This window comes from Thunnus maccoyii, chromosome 21 (genome assembly GCF_910596095.1).
Source record: "Thunnus maccoyii chromosome 21, fThuMac1.1, whole genome shotgun sequence".
Classification (NCBI taxonomy): Eukaryota; Metazoa; Chordata; class Actinopteri; order Scombriformes; family Scombridae; genus Thunnus; species Thunnus maccoyii.
The window spans coordinates 12,755,635-12,773,502 of record NC_056553.1 but is presented as its reverse complement, the minus strand read 5'-3'; the positions used below and the strand labels follow the sequence as shown (position 1 = coordinate 12,773,502).

The following is a 17,868-nucleotide window of genomic DNA, read 5'->3' as shown; positions in this document are numbered from 1 at the left end:
GGGAGGTCTCAGCCAATCAACATCCAAGGATGGGTTTACACAGAATGGAGCTATACATTCATGTTAAATTTCTCGCAGGAAATGTTTTTAAGTTAACTATCAACTATAATCTTGTGATAATTAGCTCATAAATCATCGTGGACATAGAACAGAACAAGACAATTAGTAACACATTTACTGCAAATAGTAATTCCTTTATTTAGACGTTAAAAAGTCTTACAATATAGAGCTCCAGAAAAGATAAAATTCTTCAAAAGAAAGGAAAAACATGCTTATACTACAGTGGAGAGGACACAACTCTCCTTGCATGCAGAGGGGTCAGAGCTTCCTCTGGGTGATACACTGTTTGAGAGACCATAACAAAAAACTCCCACACTATCAGCTGAGCTTCAAATGAAGCTGACTGAGGCAGGAAGTTTGAGAAGACCATTTCTGCAAAGTGGCTACATAAGGTGCCAAAGGTGTTAAAGGTAAGATGTCTTTAAACACATTCATGTGTTTAAAGACACACATCCTCACACACCTTTATTTTACTACTGAAAAATAATGCCCAAATCCAATCCTAAACATGTTATTTGGACTTCCCTCACATGACACTGTGGAGCGCCCTTCTGAGAAACTTCTCTCATGCCTTAATATTTCTTAATGTTTTCACTCTAAGCAGTAAACCCAGGAGAATCTCTGAACCATTTGCCATCTCGATGTAAAAAATTAAAATAACAGAAACAGTTGAAGGGGAATTAAATTAAACAGCCTGGAAAATAAAGTTATTCAGAAATTATGAGTGGTGACCACATCTTCCCACCACCTCAAAACCGTTCAGCCTTCCATACGCCCGTATCGAGGGGAGTTGCATTTCTGCTATTCCCTCTCTGGACATGACATATCAACAAACTGGTCAGACTCATTTCCCATAAATCCCAGGGTTCAGGTGGTAAGGGAATAGAGTTGTGACTGCTCCACGAAAACAACCCAAAGCGTCACTCCAAGCTGACCAGCTGGGACTGTGTGTGTGTGTGTGTGTGTGTCAGTGATGGTCTTTCAAACACTTTTACCGCTTCAAACCAACTGTTTTCTTTTGCTCAAAAGTATAGATATGTCCCCGTTAGCTTTATAACCGCATACAAACAACTCAAACACAAACAGTATGATTTGCAAACACCACACTCTCCCCCTCCACCAGGTCTAAAACTGTCTGAAGTTGGCATCTGTGTCAATAGGAGCACTTTTGGATACTGGAATTTTTGTCATTTTCAATTATGTGTACGAGGAAAGGGGAGCAAAAAAAAAAAAATGCAAAAATCAAAGGGGACCCCTTTGCAAAATAAATGCAATTTTTGTACTTTAAATTTGTTTTCTCTTTTTAGCGTCCTTTGAAGAAAGTGTTGAATGTGTCGACCCTGGGGCATTTGTCACAGTTCTGTTTCTGTGGAGGCGGGCACATATGTGCTCTTTCCGAAAGCTGTGCCCCTACTCTGCCTTCTGAAGCTCTCCGGTGGGGGGTGCACATGGGCTGCGCAGGCTCTTCTGCAACACATGGGCATCTGCAGGCTCTATCCTCTTGTAGTAATTCTTTTTTGTTTCGATGATTTCAAAGCCAAACTTCTGGTAAAAGTCAATGGCTGACTCATTGCTGATCTGCACATGACTGCGAAAAAAGAACTCGAGTTAATTGTAAAAAGTCACATTTAACAATAGGATTAATGTGGATTTATGTTTATTGTAGTGCTGAGAGAAATCAGTGAGTTTTATGAGTATGAGCTAAAAAAAAACAACATAAAAAGATCTAATCGATTGACAATGAAAAGAACTAGTAGCTGCAGCCTTAGTTTACTCCATGTACACCTTATGCACTTAGATACTTACAGGTAAATGTTGTCAAAAGTGCCATCCTTCTCACAGATGTTTAGCACATGATTCAGCATCTTTGTACCTTGAGAGACAAAGACAAAATGAAAGTTGGTGAAAAATAAAAACACCGCTAGATCACTACAATGCCATAAAATACAGTGGGGTGTTTCTTAGTCCCCTGGAGATGCAGAGTTTCTTACCAATTCCAAGTCTACGGTAGGGCGCTAGACAGCCGAGCGTCATGATGTACAGTCTCTTCTGGTTCTGAGAGTGGTCCACTCTGCAGCACACAGCTCCCACTGCAATGTCATTGAAGTATGCTGCAAGACAAAAAAAAAAAAACAAGCAACGCTGAAACAACAGCAGCAGACAGGGGTCCCTTCCTTCATTATAATTTCAGACACAATGACTGCCAAGAGAGCAGAGGGCGGGGAAATTTGAGGTTTTGTTGACAGTGCAGTAACTGGCCTCAGTATAGGAAAAAATGTAAAAAAATATTGTGAAACACATGAATTGGCCTCCACATATCCTTTGACAAAAAACTTGTGTGGAAATCGAGCAGTTAAAAGAATACTTTCTATTAACATGGTTATTGGGTCCCCTGCATTTCACTTACTGGTCTGGATCCTGCCACTAATTTCTGTGTGTCTTCACTCTCATTAACATCCCACTATCATCATAATAAAGAACTTGCAACAGGATTTTTCAAAAAGGATTTATTCAGAGTTACGTGTGTGAAAGTTACATGAGTGATGTCTCTTACCTAGCTTTGCAAGCTCTCCAACTTCCAGTACATCTTTGTAAAACTTGTCGTTGTAGCTGACAGGGAAGATGACCTGGTTCAGGCGTTTCAACTGCTTAATGTTGTGGGGCGTAACATCCCCCAGCTCGATCCGGCTACTGGAACAAGAGCAAAACGGTCAAATGGCTGACAAGAGGTACACATTTATATTCAGGATAAACTGACTCAAAATGCATTAAAGATCCACTGTGCAGGAGCAAGACGAACAACAGCAAGCTGCACCATCTTGAGACTTTAACATTGATATTTAACGTTAGGCTGCTGGGCTCTTGCAATTTTTTTCCTCCAAACTCACCACCTGGATGCAGTTTCTTTTTTTCTATAAAAGTTGTGTATTTTAGAGCTGAAACAATTAAATGACTAATTGATTGGTTGATCTGATTGTCAGAAAATTAAATCAACACAAATGTAATCATCAAAAGTAGTTTGAGATTTTTCCAAGCAAAAACGCCCAACATTACCAGTTGCAGCTTCTTAATTGTGAGGATTTGCTGCTGTTCTTCGTCTTGTAAACCAAACATCTTCAGATTTTGGACTCTTGATCAGACAAAACAAGCTATTTAAAGATGAAGAGACATTTTATAGACCAAGCGACTAATCAGTAATTGAAATAATTGTTAGTTGCAGCCCTATTTAATACCCTTAAATCAATCCTACAATCAAGCCACTGCCAATCCAGTAGTGGTGGAAGCTGTGCTATTGCTCCACAGCACTGTGAGCTGTCACAGTGTTGTCCTGGTGTTTAAAGTCCCCTCCACTCAAAAATACGTTTTTCTTCTTGTTACTACAGTTGAATGTTTGAGCTTCACTGAACAGAGTTTTGACACTAAAAGGCTGTTTTCACATTCATCTGCTGAAAGTTTCTCTCATTGAAAATCTGATTTTAAGAGGTGGGCCGACAAGCATGATTTGTGACATCACAAATAGTTTGGAAGTCAATCATGATCCAATTTTCAACTTACACAGGTGTGATGTGGAGACTTGAAGCCTCCAGTGCACATACAATGAGAATGGACTTTACAACACAATAGGAGACTTGGTGCGTCCAGCAGTTAAACTGATTCTGTTTTTTTTTTTAATGAGAGAAGGAGTAGATGTCATGGTAAGGATTATAACACTTTACAATTTAACTTCTTTTGGTGGGAAAACGATATCAGAGACAAATTATTATTCAAAATAGAGTATTTTATATACATCTTAAACATGTCTGGAGGGGATCTGTAAGTAAGCGGCCCAAACACAACACTCCAGTTTGCCTGGTTGAGGGGTTCACTGTGGTATTTATAGGATTGACTACACCCCCACCCGCCCAAAAATACAAAAAAAGCTGTTGTTTCATTGGGATGTACAGTAATGTACAGTACCAGCATCACACACGTCTATACAAAACTATCTGAACACCCACAGTTCAGTGTTAATCGCCCCTCATGTCATCTGACACAGCTAGTGTTTTTACTGGCAGATCAAGTTTCACCGAGCAAGCTGGCACAAAGTGTAACTGTGTCGGTAACAGAGCTGACCAGCATTTACTGACAGGCTTGTCTATAGGAAAAGTTGACTTGCTGGGCTACTTTAAGATGACTTGAGCTGCAGAGATCCAGTGTCTGCATGTTTAGCTTAGCTGAAGTGGCTTTACTGACTCAGCTTCCCGGCGGTAGCTTGCTAGTTAGCACCGCTTCTACGCGATTTAAATGAACCGACAATCAGCTTAAGTTGACGGGACTATCCGTGACTAGACTGTTTCGGTAGCGGCGCTGCCGTTTGCTGTTTTTATCCTACACCAGAATAAAAATAGCTTAGCCAGCTAGCTTAGCCTCGCCGTCTCCTCCCCTTGTAAAAAACTTTACTCGTGCTAATCTACTTATTCGTGACTCAAAAACGTACACTCACCCTTTCATTGTAAACAGATATTATCCCTTATTTTCGACGAGGCTGAACTTTACAGTTGTTTAGGGTAAAAAAGGAGGGATTTTGACAGAGTAAGGGTCGGGGATGCCTCCCGTTTTACCCTCCACATGTAGCTAGTTGCGATGGTTGCTGTTAGCTTAGCCGCCGCCGCCGCACTCCTTCTCCACGACTGTCAACCCTGACCCCCGCATGCGCACAAGCACTGCTGCATGTTCAAGGGGATTATTGTGACCTGAGTTTAGTCTCTCAGGCTCAACACCGTCCCAACGGTTAGTTATGTTTATTTTACTATGAGATTAAATTTGTGTCATACTAATTGAACAAAATCTCCAAAGAATCAAAAAAAAAAAAAAAAAAAAAAAAAAAAAAAAATTAAAGTAAAAAATAAACTGGAAGCAGTCAAATGACCTGAAATGCAAAACTTACAGTACTTCCTATAATAATATAATGCTCATTGGGGGCAATTTTCTGCTGTACTTTTAACACGTTGTTTAAATTAAGCTGATAATACTATCGTATACCGTGTACCGATACACAGCACTGTAATTGCTGTACGTTGCCGTATTGGTACTTTTCTTAAGTAAATGATCTAAATACTTTTTACACCACCGGTTAGAGGGCCATTTAATTCCATAGTTGGCATTAAAACCTGACAATCAGAGATTTGTACGCAACCTGATCAGAAATTCAGCCTACGAGTCTTAACTCAGGGTATAAAATACTCATTTCTTGTGTGCATGTTAAAACTACTTTCATTTTTTAAATAATTTCTGTCGTTTGTCAAGACAGTATTCGCAAATAAGATTTAATGGATATATTTTTTCATGCACTGTTATAAAAGCAAAATTAAAACACAAAACATAAACCTAGCCTCACAAATATATCTTACAAATATATATTAGACAGGGACTAATAATTCTTAGATTTTTTCACTTAAACATTTTAGGTAACATTTAACTAATATGGAGTAAATAATTAATAATTAATATTATATGTGATATGTGGTACTGACTCCATTTTGGCTCAAACGTCGCTGCAAAGATATTCACCGGATGAGAGATACCTCACCTCATATTGTAAATGCTGAGGAACCACAAGGGGTTCAAATTGAACTATCTAAAGGGAACATCTCTTTGAGTAAACTTTTACGAAGGGTTACAAGTAGCTATTGCTTGGCTTAGGATCACAAGCCAAAAAGAATGGGAACCAGTGGTCTAAATGGTCTTTCACCTTGTTGATTTTAAATCTGACTCTGGACGTATACAGTAATAATACTGTGTGGGGGACCAACAACACCATTATTCATAATCACAAATACCTGCTGATATTTCAGCACAGTGTAGTATTCATTTCAAATGCCTAACACATCTCTAGGTGCAGTCTGGCTGTATTTCATAGCTGCCACCAGTTGTGGAAGAATATTGAGAGGTGTTACCTAAGTAAAATTAACAATACAACCATATAAAAATAATCCAGTAGCCTACAAGTAAAAGTCCTGCATTCAAAATGTTATAAGTATAGTATCAGTAAACAGTGTACGATAGTATTTTTTTTTTTTTGTAAAATTTAAACAACATATTAAAAGTAAAAGTAGGCTACTTTAGGCAGAAAATTGCCCCCAGAGAGTATTACATTATATATTGTTTTATAATAACTTGATTATTATTATGTAAGCACCAATTTTAACTACTTTACATACTATTGGGTAGTTTGATCAATAATTACATCATATTTTATCATTATACTGTATATGTATTATATATATTTTCATATGCAGTATGTAAACAATACGAATATTTATTTATCTAAAATAGCTTTTTTATCAGAAAAAATGCTTTTACTGCAAAATAAATGGAGAAAATGTACAGTAAGAAAAGTATAAAGTACCATAAAATGGAAATACCTCAAAGAAGTGCCTCAAAATTATACTTGAGTACAGTAGTTGAGTAAATGTTACTTTCCTGTCTATAACATTAAAATCTAAACCACGTGAACTACACAGGGCCCCAAATACAACACACACATCTCCAGTAAGACATCTTGGAGAGCGCCTGCTTGCTGCAGACCAACTGTCATCTAGAGTGATCGATCTCCATCACTTGAAAATCTTTGCGGTGTTCCGGCTGAGGCGGATCCAAAATGGCGGCAGTTGCAGCGGCCCAGCAGTAAAAACCAGCCGAGCAGCGAATGACTGAAGTCAGCTGATCTGCAGTCTGCTGTCACGCATCGCAGCGCTCGTCGTTTCTCTCTCGAGGCAAGACAGTAAACCACCACTTCACAACCAGACGGTACGTATTATATTCTTGTTTAACTGTACTTTGCAATAGCGACATTATAAACTAACCTTAGCTTCAACGGGGGAAATAATTTAGCTCAGCCGTTGCACCAAAATGTTAGAGCCAGCAGTTTTCTGCCAGGCCGAGACACCAGTCTTTGCTCTCATTTTCATGATACCGAATAACAAACGGAGCTAGCTAACGTTATTCTTACTGTTAAATAAAAGTGAGGATTACAGGCAGGCTTATTTATGATTTATTGGTTGGATTTTAGACTCTCTTTGCTGAGTTAATGTAGCTAGCTAAGGTGCAGTTTCGAGGAGAGCTGTGAAACAAAATATACTGCATTGACATCAGTTTAATGGTAATAGCACACAATCGCAGCCCCTAAACAAAATGTACCATGTTTATAAGCTACCAGGTCACTAAATCTCTCATTTTGGCATTGGTTTGTGTGTAAAAAATAGAAGAAATAATATAAAGTAGCCGACTGTTACAGCTATCAACTAGCTGTCTTCAAGGAGTTTTCAATTAACATCAGTGTACCAGGATGTTTTGCCTGGTCATCTCACTTACATGTTACATTTCTGAGTGAGCAGGCTATTTTCTGATCAGACAACATGCTTTTTCTCAGTGTTGTCAACTCCACTGCCATCCTTTAGCTCAAATATTAACAGAGAAAAAGCGCATATTCAGCTCTAGATTACTAGATATGTTCAGGTGCAGTATTGTCTCTGCTTTGTTAATATGCGGTCCTTCTTCCACTTTGAATTTGCTGACGATAGAAGACTTTTCCTCACTGTCCTTCAACTATCCATCACAGTGTTTAGCCAGCATAACAGCTAAGGTCAGTAATAGGATAATGTAGAGGGGAAATTATATTTAGTATGCCCCCATGCCCATTTTCTGTGGAGGATTGTAGTCTCCAGTGTTTCCACACACAGTCATAATTTGTACTTCCCAGTTTTGCACCATGCTAGTTTTCCACTTCCTTAAAGAGCCTCATAAAACCCCGGCCAGTCATGTGCCAGGATCATATGATCAAGTGTCATGTCTGTTATTTTTTTTGTCAGAACTATTTTATCTGAAACGTATTATTTAACAAGAAACGTCAATGCCAGGATTATTTACCTTTAACTGACTGTAAAGAAGCTTCTGACAAATAGAGAAAGGGCTTTTTTTTAAATGTCATTTTAGTTTGATTTGTAGAATTAGCATTAATCAAGCAGGCTGAAAGTTGTCTGTGATCTTGAATGAATGAATCATCAGATCAATAAACCTTATCTCCCCTCTGTATACTGCTCTTTTGAGGGTCTTTAAAAATATCAGGTTGATACTTGAGCTGCTCAGGCCTACCTGTGAATGTAAATGTGCTGCTTGTCTTTGAGATAAAACACAAACAAATTGAAACTAAAGAAATGTTGTATGTTTTTGGTCCTTTTTTAAAAATAATTTAAAGAAATGATTTTCCAGATGAACAGTGAAACCTTTTGAGGTGTCGTTCTGGCAGTTCTTGTATTCGCCCCTTGGCGGAGCTGCTTTATTCCTGCACAGATGGGAAATAAGCAGCGTGGCGTAAACAGGAAGATCTCAACATCAGTGGGAAGGACAGGGAAAGGGCAAGGATGCCTGTGTGTTAGACAGAGAATAAGCACAAAGGGATACCACATTTAATTAACAGGACTGGATGGGTGTGTGTGATCTGTGGCTGATACATACAGTATACTGCAGATGAAGCTGCTCTTAAATGTGTGCACAGCGTCTGCACTCATTTCTCTGTGGGGATGGGCTCATGTCACGACTGATGACAGCTTGTGTTTGTGTCACTCCTGCATCTAGCTGTGTGTTTAGCAGATGCATGAAAATATGAATAATAAGAATTTAGAGTTACAAAAAAAAAGAAAAAACTTAAAAGATTGGAGTTGAAATCAAAGCATACACCCATTGGAGACAGTTGTGACGCTCATTCTGTGTTTACATACATGTGTATGTGTGAAGGGGAAACAGAGGAACATGCTGCTGAGTGGGATTCCCCTCTAATGTTAGCCTGATGCGTCATACTAACTGCACAGTGCTACTGGACCTGCAGCAGAGGAGGGGGTTGGAGGGGGGGGGTTTCCTAGTTCAGGCTACGACTCAGACCACCCTGAGTCGTGAGCCGTGATGATGCTGTATTTTCCTCGAGGTCTCCATGGTTACAACAGGAGGTGCCACAACTGATGTACAAGCACAATGCTGGGCAAATATGTACACCAGATGCTTCTTACAAAAACGTCTGTCAGTAAAAAAATTAATTGATTCTGTGCTAATGATTACTGGACTGTTACAGGCAATGAACTGCATTTTTACTCAGAAGGAAAAAAAAATCAACAAAATGTGTCATTGTACAGTCGGTTTCAGTGATGCATTGTGCTTCTCCATTTTCCCACTGATCATCCTGCATGAATATACTGAGTTTGAAACTATCCTGCAGGCTCAGTTGCATGTAGTGCTGATTAGTTAATTGATAGAAAATTAGTAGACAACTGTTTTGAGAACTGATTAATCATTGAAGTCATTTATTGAGTGAAAATATCAAACGTTTTTTCTTATGATTTGCTTTTTTTTTTTCTTCATATAATTGTAATTTAGTGTATTTGGGGTTTTTGAAGACCTCGCCTTGGGCTCTGGGAAGAATCTTCACCATTTTTTGACATTTCATAGACTACAGTTACCTGAAAATATAATCAACAGATTATTTGTTAGTTGCAGCCATAATCACTTGTCATCTTTCCCCTCACTTTCCTGATCTTGCTGCATATAAAAAACAAACCCTACTTATTCCCACATCAGCTCTGTGTGGTTTTGGATGAAATGAACTGTAACACCAGTAATCAAAGCACTTGTACCAGCAGCTGCTTTATGACTGCTAATAAAATCCTCAATAATGAAAATGTAGACACTGAGGTTATTTTGTTAATAGTGACCACTGCAGCAGAGATGGAGGCGTCTTCTGTACTCCTCTGATTAACTTCCCTTTAGTTTTCTGTTTCTTAGTGTCTCCTTCACTTTGTTCCTCTCCTCTTCTTCCAGTCAGAAGAATAATCCTGTGAAGATGGACATGTCCAAGCTGCCCAAGGTCAGAGATGAGGAGAGAGAGAGCGAGTTTGGATACGTTCATGGAGTCTCCGGACCAGGTTGCCACCACACACTTACATAAAGACAGAATCATCTTTTTACATTCTCCCAGCACTTTGCATTTATAACAAAAGAGAAAGTTGGTGACAAATGAAAAGGAAATAAATATGAGAAATCGCTGAGGAAGAAAAGCTCATGTAGTTACATGTTTGAAGATTTTACAGTAGTCAAAACAAAGACAGGATTGCTGCTACACTGCCTGTGCATGCATGTCTCATTCTTTGTTGTTTCCTATTTTTGTGGTAATGGACCTGTAGGTTTTAGGGAAGAAACACATAAATCTGTAACAACAATATTTGAGAACGGAGATTAAAAAAAAAAAAAAAAAGAAAACAGGCTTTTTCACCTGCTGCTCTTCTGACTGATTGTTGACCTGGATTGTTTTCTAGTGGTGACGGCTACGGCCATGGCGGGAGCAGCCATGTATGAACTGGTTCGTGTCGGCCACAGTGAGCTGGTGGGAGAAATTATCAGGTTGGAGGGAGACATGGCCACCATCCAGGTCTACGAGGAGACGTGTATCCTTACTGTTCAGCTGTGTCTGTCCTCTTTATGGCTGCTATTAGGTTCACTTTCCTTTAAGCCAACTGTATGTGTGAAGCGATAAAGCAGTTTTCAAGAATACTGAACTATATACTGAAAATAACACTCAAGTGCATCTCTTTTTCTTACACTAATCTCATTCTAGTGCATTGTATTACAATAGTATACATTCTCCTGCACCTACTGTACATCTTTCTTTATATACAGTACTGTATCTGTTCATCTTGTGCAAAACTTCATAAACATTTGTTGGGTTTTCCTGAGCTTGAACACAGCCGGTGTGTCTGTCGGAGATCCTGTGCTGCGAACGGGGAAACCTCTCTCCGTGGAGCTGGGCCCAGGAATCATGGGATCCATCTTTGATGGTATCCAGCGACCCCTGAAGGATATCAACGACATCACACAAAGCATCTACATCCCAAGAGGAGTAAACATCGGCGCCCTCAACCGAGACCTCACGTGGGAATTCACTCCCAGCAAGAGCCTGCGGGTATGTGTGTGTTCCGACGTCCAAACCTCCTCTTAGCATGTTTGATGATATTTATGTCTCTTGGTTTTTTTTTTTTCGCCACTGTTAGGTCGGCAGCCACATCACAGGAGGAGACATCTACGGCATGGTGCATGAGAACTCTCTCATCAAACACAAGATCATGCTGCCTCCCAAAAACAGAGGCACCGTCACCTACGTGGCTCCTCCCGGAAACTACAGCATTACCGTGAGTCCGAACTACATCCGGCTGTGTTTTAGAACAGACTGTTAGATGTAGCTTTGTGTTGATGGTGAGTGTGTGTTTGTGTGTGCGTCAGGATGTAGTGATGGAGCTGGAGTTTGAGGGCGTGAAGGAAAAGTTCACCATGGTGCAAGTGTGGCCCGTCAGACAAGTGCGGCCCGTCACAGAGAAGCTGCCCGCCAATCACCCGCTGCTGACCGGACAGAGAGTGCTGGATGCCCTTTTCCCGTTAGTCTCTAATCTTCCTTTTAACCTTTTTCACTTGAGACATTTCAAAGTGTTCTAGCGCTAATTGATCTTCCTCCTTAATTTATTTTCCTGTACATTTTCTCTCGCTCTTTCCTTCCTCTGAAGGTGTGTGCAGGGAGGAACCACAGCCATCCCAGGAGCTTTTGGCTGTGGTAAGACTGTCATCTCCCAGTCCCTGTCCAAGTACTCCAACAGTGACGTCATCATCTACGTAGGCTGTGGAGAGCGTGGTAACGAGATGTCAGAAGTACTGCGAGACTTCCCTGAGGTGGGTAGCGATAGATAGTCGTGATGTTAGGCTCATTTTCAGGTGAATTTCGGGTTTTAGTTTGTACAAGAAGTCATGAACATTTAGCAGATGCAAGATAAATAAAATGTTATTTATTAGTTTAATCTTTTTAACTCAGTCACAAATAATTAGTGTTCAGCTGATGTTCTGTGATAGTTCATAGGGTTTTAAAATGTCGTATGTATAGTATGTGTTGTGATAAGCATGACAGCGTTTATTCCCTCATATTTGTTACATTATTTTACAGAAAAATCTTATGTATTCAAAACATCAATCAATAGTCAAAATATCCTCACGACATACACAAGCAGAAGAAAAGAAAGAGTTACTAATACAAGACACAAGTTTCCTTCATTGATCTGTCCGTTATAATCAGATGTTGTGAATCCTCATTTGACGTCCCACCGGTCACCAAAGGTTTTGTGTTCCTTCACAATAATTAAGTAGAGCTACTGTTCTGTTATTGTATCTGGAATATTTGGACTGACTTTACTCATCTTGAACCACATAGCATTTATTCTTTTATATGGGATGTATGATGCACATTTCCAGGTCTATATTTATATTCTGGGGCTCTACTAAAATATCTTTGCATGATTTACAGTTCAAAAAACTCCTTATTTATCTTATACTGGTCCTTTATACAGCCCCCATGAGTTCAGCCTCTGTTTGAAACAGGCCGTTTTAGCTCCTGGCCCCCCTCCTGATGAGCCCCCTCTGTTCTGATTGGCCAGCTCCTAGAAGTCTGCTGATAAATAAACATAAAAACGCAATGTAAATAAATAGTAGTAGTAGGATTTTACTTCTTTTTCTTGTTTTTTACTCAAAATATAAACTTCTCAAATACGTGTGTACATGTTCGAGCTGAAATCTTAACCGAGATATGTGAGTGGACAACCTGAAAAACCTGTGGAACAACCTTAGCAACAACCTTAGCAACAACCTTAGCAACAACCTTAGCAACAACCCTGGCAACAAGGACTATGAACAATCAGATGTCAGTTTGATGGGGAAGTAGAGGTAACTTTGTAAATGAGGCGCTCAGAGCAGGCTGATGGCCTTTTGACTTGAAGGCGGCATTTTTACATAGGTTCACCTCAAGTTTTGAAACATTGACCATGTTTAACATAAATATCCGACATTATAACTGTATATAAATGATCAGAAAAAGCGTATGTCCCCTTTTAACAGAGTAAACCTTCATAGTACAAAATAACTCATTACAATTTAACAGTAAATTCGGGTTCTACAAAATGTCATTATCGGTGAAACATCTAAGCCAATGAGCTCTTTTATGAGCAGATGTTGGCATGTCTCACGATGCACTGAGGTCGGTGGAGAGCCGCTGACACGTTTTTATCTCTGAAAGCAGCCGCCTTGATCTCGTGACATCACAGCCAGGATCAAGTCACACAGAAATCTAACCTGCTCATCTGAAACGAGCCTATTGCGATCACAGGATATCCCGACTAGAGTGATTTTGATTGGTGTTCAAGGTGACTGACAGTGTTGTCTGGCCAACAGCTGACCATGGAGGTGGATGGAAAGACGGAGAGCATCATGAAGAGAACAGCGCTGGTGGCCAACACCTCCAACATGCCTGTAGCTGCCAGAGAAGCCTCCATCTACACAGGTGTCCGAAATACTCTTTGATCACATACACATGTTAAAAGAAACTATCTGTGTAATCACATCATTTATCTGATCACAGATCGTTTACATGAAGATTAAAATCAATCACCAGCTTTACTTAATAGATTACTTTTTCACTCTCTTTTTGTGATTGTTTGTAGATTAACTCCACATGAGTAGTGCATACTAACTAGGTTTGTATTGGCAGGAATCACGCTGTCTGAGTACTTCAGAGACATGGGATACAATGTGAGCATGATGGCCGACTCCACCTCCCGTTGGGCCGAGGCTCTCAGGGAGATTTCTGGCCGTCTGGCTGAGATGCCTGCTGGTAAGTTTGGAGTCTCCTGGAGATTATAAGAAGAGCTAAATGGAGATTCAAGCTTCAGTAATTCTGTATGTCTGGCACTCTGTAATAAAACACAAACACAAACCATTTCCTCCCCTGACAACATGAGCAGCAGGAAACAAACAAGAAATGAGAAAATTATTATCTATATAAAACAGATCTTTTTTTTTTTTTGTGATCAGTTTATGTACTTTATGAAAGGAAAAAGGAGTGAATCTGTGAATTTCACAAAACAGAAAATCAAAGGACAAACCTCTCAAACCTTTTTAGTACAATAACCAAAAAGGTGGTAATAATTCACTACTATTCTAATGTTTTGTGATGGTTTGATTTTCTTCTAACTTAAACCTTTTAGTTTGACCACTGACCAGGCAACTTATCCGAAATGTTTTGTTGACGTGTCGGACATATCGGAATTGCAGTTGTTGATATTTAAAATGGGAAATTACATGAAGTCACAATCCTTTTTCAACATATGGACATTCAATTGTAGATATCAGTAAACATTATTCTTACTAGTGAAAAGTGAATTACTGATATCTATAATTAAATTAAAGATATCTGTAAATCAGTTTTGACTAGTTGAAATGTCATTTCTGCACGTGAAAATATATTTGTAACATGTCAACATTGTTTTACAGATATCTTAAATTAACATTTTAACTAGTCAAAATGACATTGTGACTAGTGAAAACTGAATCGCTACCAGTCAGCCCCACTGATTAAATGTTAAAAGGACTCACCATACACATTTACACAATCAGCTCTTCCAACCAGGTTTAAGTCTCATTAAAATAAACTTGACGTTAAAAGGATCTGAGGTTAAAATGACACCTTTATCAAACAGTCAGGTTCACTGAAGCTGAAGTCTGTTTTTTAAATGCTTAAATTCCCCTCAAGGTGGAGCCAGTATCACTTTGCTTTGAAAGAGAAAGCCAGCATGATGGTGCAGTGTTCAATCATTGCTTGGTAAAAAGCAGAATATAAGTCAACTGTATATAAAAACATATTTCCTCTGTGTGTGTGTGTGTGTGTGTTAACAGACAGCGGTTATCCTGCCTACTTGGGCGCCCGTCTCGCCTCCTTCTATGAACGTGCTGGAAGGGTGAAGTGTCTTGGTAACCCTGAGAGAGAGGGCAGCGTCAGTATTGTAGGAGCGTGAGTACAGCTTTCTTTCACTAGAGGGAGACCTTACACTGCACATCTTTTATGGACTGCAACTGAAAATACTTCAGGTTTAAATAAAATGTTAAAATGTGTTCGGTTTCTTCAGCGTATCACCTCCTGGTGGTGACTTCTCTGACCCCGTTACTTCAGCCACACTTGGTATTGTTCAGGTAAGTCATATCCAATCATCTTCCTAATCAAGTGTATCATGTATCGTCCTGTTTGATCAAAGCCGCTCAGTTCTTGATTTTATTATAAGTCCTTTAAATCTTCTCTCAGGTGTTCTGGGGTCTGGATAAGAAACTGGCTCAGAGGAAACACTTCCCCTCAGTGAACTGGCTCATCAGCTACAGCAAATACACTCGTGCCCTTGATGAATATTATGACAAGCATTTCGCTGAGTTTGTGCCGCTGCGCACCAAGTCCAAGGAGATCCTGCAGGAGGAGGAGGACCTGGCTGAGATCGTGCAGCTCGTCGGAAAGGTGACTCAGCATAAAGCTGGCAGCACTGGTTTGATCTTTAGATGAAGTCTGATCTGATTTTCATTTTATTTTTTTCCTTTTTTGAGTCCTTTCAAAGTTAGAAACACATTGAATAAAAAATGTCATATTCTATATCAGCTTGTTCAAACACTTGATTGATGTTTTGTCACTTCTGTAATATTCAAACACAGCGTCTGACCTGATTATCGCTCTTAACAGGCATCGCTGGCAGAAACAGACAAGATCACCCTGGAAGTGGCCAAACTGATCAAAGACGACTTCCTGCAGCAGAACGGCTACACTCCTTATGACAGGTAACATTCAACTACGCACACACCTCAAGTTGGACATTTTGGAAAAACAAATGTCTCTCATCATGAATCTGATTATTTCTGAGAGGCTTAATGGCTCGAAAATGTAAAAAATCTGATTTAGTGATAACTTGTATCTGATTTTTTTTTTTTTTATCTGTGCAGGTTCTGTCCATTCTATAAGACAGTGGGCATTCTCTCCAACATGATCGCTTTCTACGACATGGCACGGCACGCGGTGGAGACCACAGCTCAGAGCGACAACAAGATCACCTGGGCCATGATCAGGGAGCACATGGGAGAAATCCTCTACAGGATCAGCTCCATGAAATTCAAGGTATGTGTGTGGTTTTTGTGTATGCAGGTTCTGTATCTCCTCTTCTTTATGTTTTAATAAAGTGGTATTCTATATTTTTGTTAATATCAACAAAGTTCATGAAAAGACTAAAACCAGCAATGTATTTGTCCATCTTAATACTTTTCAGCCTACTGAAGACATAAATGTTTAAAAATGGGTTAGAAGTCTTATATTACTCAAACATTGTTGTTTTTGTCCAACACGTCCGATTTTTAAACTTAGTCTAAAAGATTTTTAGACTTTTAGACTTAGTCTTGTGAAATATTGAACAAACTCTTAAGATTTATATCATGATTGAAAGAAACAACCTAAAATAGGGAAAATTCAGCTTTATTTGAAGCATTCATCACATGAGAAACAAAATTATTAAAACATTTGCTAAATCAGTGATTTTGGTTTTCATTGACTTTTGTCTCATTGATATATATATATATATATATATATATATATAGTGTTGTTTGTGCAGTAAGTCTGTCTAGACATTAGATGAAGTGAACCTATTTTTTCGATTAATGTCTTAGTTGTTTGGTCTATAAAATGTCAGATTATGGTATAAAAAGGTGATCACTGTTCCCCGAAGTCCAAGGTGACGTCCTCAAATATCTTCTTTAGTCCCGACCAGCAGTTCACAACCAAAAGATGTTCAGTTTACTATCAACAAAGACTAAAGAAACCAGAACATATTCACATTTGGGAAGCTGGAACCAGAGAATTTGGATATTTATCTTAAAAAATGAAAACAATTCTGTGCATTTAATGTTGAGACAATCACAATAGAGAAGTGGAAAATTAATTGTGTATACGTTTCAGTAAATGACTATATTCCCCACAGTGCTTGAACGATACCTAATGCATTGAAGTCCACCCATCATCTGTGTTAACTCAGGCGCTACAGATCCTGCACTGAGTCTGTTCAGACCTCTTGTTTTCTACTCACATTATACTTCTGTGTCGGCACAGGACCCGGTGAAGGACGGCGAGGCTAAGATCAAGGCTGACTACGCGCAGCTGTTGGAGGACATGCAGAACGCCTTCCGCACGTTGGAGGAATAGGCTCCGTGCCTCTCACACCTTTCCAGTTTTCATCTCTGACCCCTCCACTGCAGAATCACATTCCACCTCCTCGTATTCCCCCGAAATCTGTGTTGCTCCCCTGTGCTCCTTTTGTGAGTGACTGTGTGAGTGCAATTTCATGTGGAGGGAAAAGAGAAAGATGTACTGTATTCATTATTATTTGTTGCCTCATAAAGGCCGACTCTGGATCCTCTGCATGGTCATTGATTGTGTGTATGTGTGTGTGTGTGTGTGCGTGTGTGTTAATGTGCGTATGAAAGAGGGATCTCTTCGCCCCCGTTTCTTCCTTTCTCTGTTTACATTTCTGTCTGTAGCTGTGTCGCTCTTCCCGAAGAGGATTGATGTATTGTAATTCAAAGACCATCTGTACAGAAGAGTATTGAATATAAATTTAATAAGATCAGTCTATTTATTGCCAGCATTTCAACGTGAAGGCTTTGTTGCTCTTTCTTTTTGTTTTTATGGTTGTGTTTTCATGCTGTGCAGTGTTGTGTACTTTGCTGTGTGAATGTGTAAGAGTCCGGCGATCAGCCAAATACTGTCAAATACTTTCATCATGTTACTCCCAAAGAATTCAAATGTGGGGGAAAAAAATAATAAAGTGTGTCTGCCTGTTTGACCTCATTGTTTTTAAGGTGAATGCCAATGTGGCTGAACTGGTCTCTCTG

At 39.4% G+C, this 17,868-nt stretch overlaps 2 protein-coding genes across 3 annotated transcripts; one reads left to right on the top strand and one right to left on the bottom strand.

Moving 5' to 3' along the window:
• Positions 1–173: 173 nt before the first annotated feature.
• Positions 174–4,754, bottom strand: naa50 (N-alpha-acetyltransferase 50, NatE catalytic subunit). Of its 2 annotated transcripts, none has more exons than XM_042398918.1 (5): positions 4,544–4,754; positions 2,615–2,748; positions 2,052–2,171; positions 1,867–1,933; positions 174–1,648 (listed from the first exon to the last, which is right to left on the bottom strand). In XM_042398918.1, exons 1-5 carry the CDS (start codon positions 4,549–4,551, stop codon positions 1,471–1,473), a joined length of 507 nt encoding a protein of 168 aa, XP_042254852.1. In that variant the 5' UTR covers positions 4,552–4,754; the 3' UTR covers positions 174–1,470. The 2 variants fall into 2 exon arrangements, with proteins under 2 accessions (XP_042254852.1, XP_042254851.1); XM_042398917.1 differs by having other exon boundaries at positions 2,615–2,751; positions 4,544–4,753.
• A 1,948-nt stretch (positions 4,755–6,702) lies between these two features.
• On the top strand, positions 6,703–17,819 carry atp6v1ab (ATPase H+ transporting V1 subunit Ab). The gene is made up of 15 exons (XM_042398915.1): positions 6,703–6,849; positions 9,910–10,013; positions 10,404–10,532; positions 10,833–11,047; positions 11,136–11,273; positions 11,365–11,516; positions 11,643–11,805; positions 13,351–13,459; positions 13,667–13,789; positions 14,851–14,965; positions 15,081–15,144; positions 15,254–15,457; positions 15,677–15,771; positions 15,934–16,105; positions 17,087–17,819. The coding sequence occupies exons 2-15, from the start codon at positions 9,932–9,934 to the stop codon at positions 17,177–17,179; spliced, it is 1,854 nt and encodes a 617-aa protein (XP_042254849.1). The 5' UTR covers positions 6,703–6,849; positions 9,910–9,931; the 3' UTR covers positions 17,180–17,819.
• Positions 17,820–17,868: the final 49 nt, after the last annotated feature.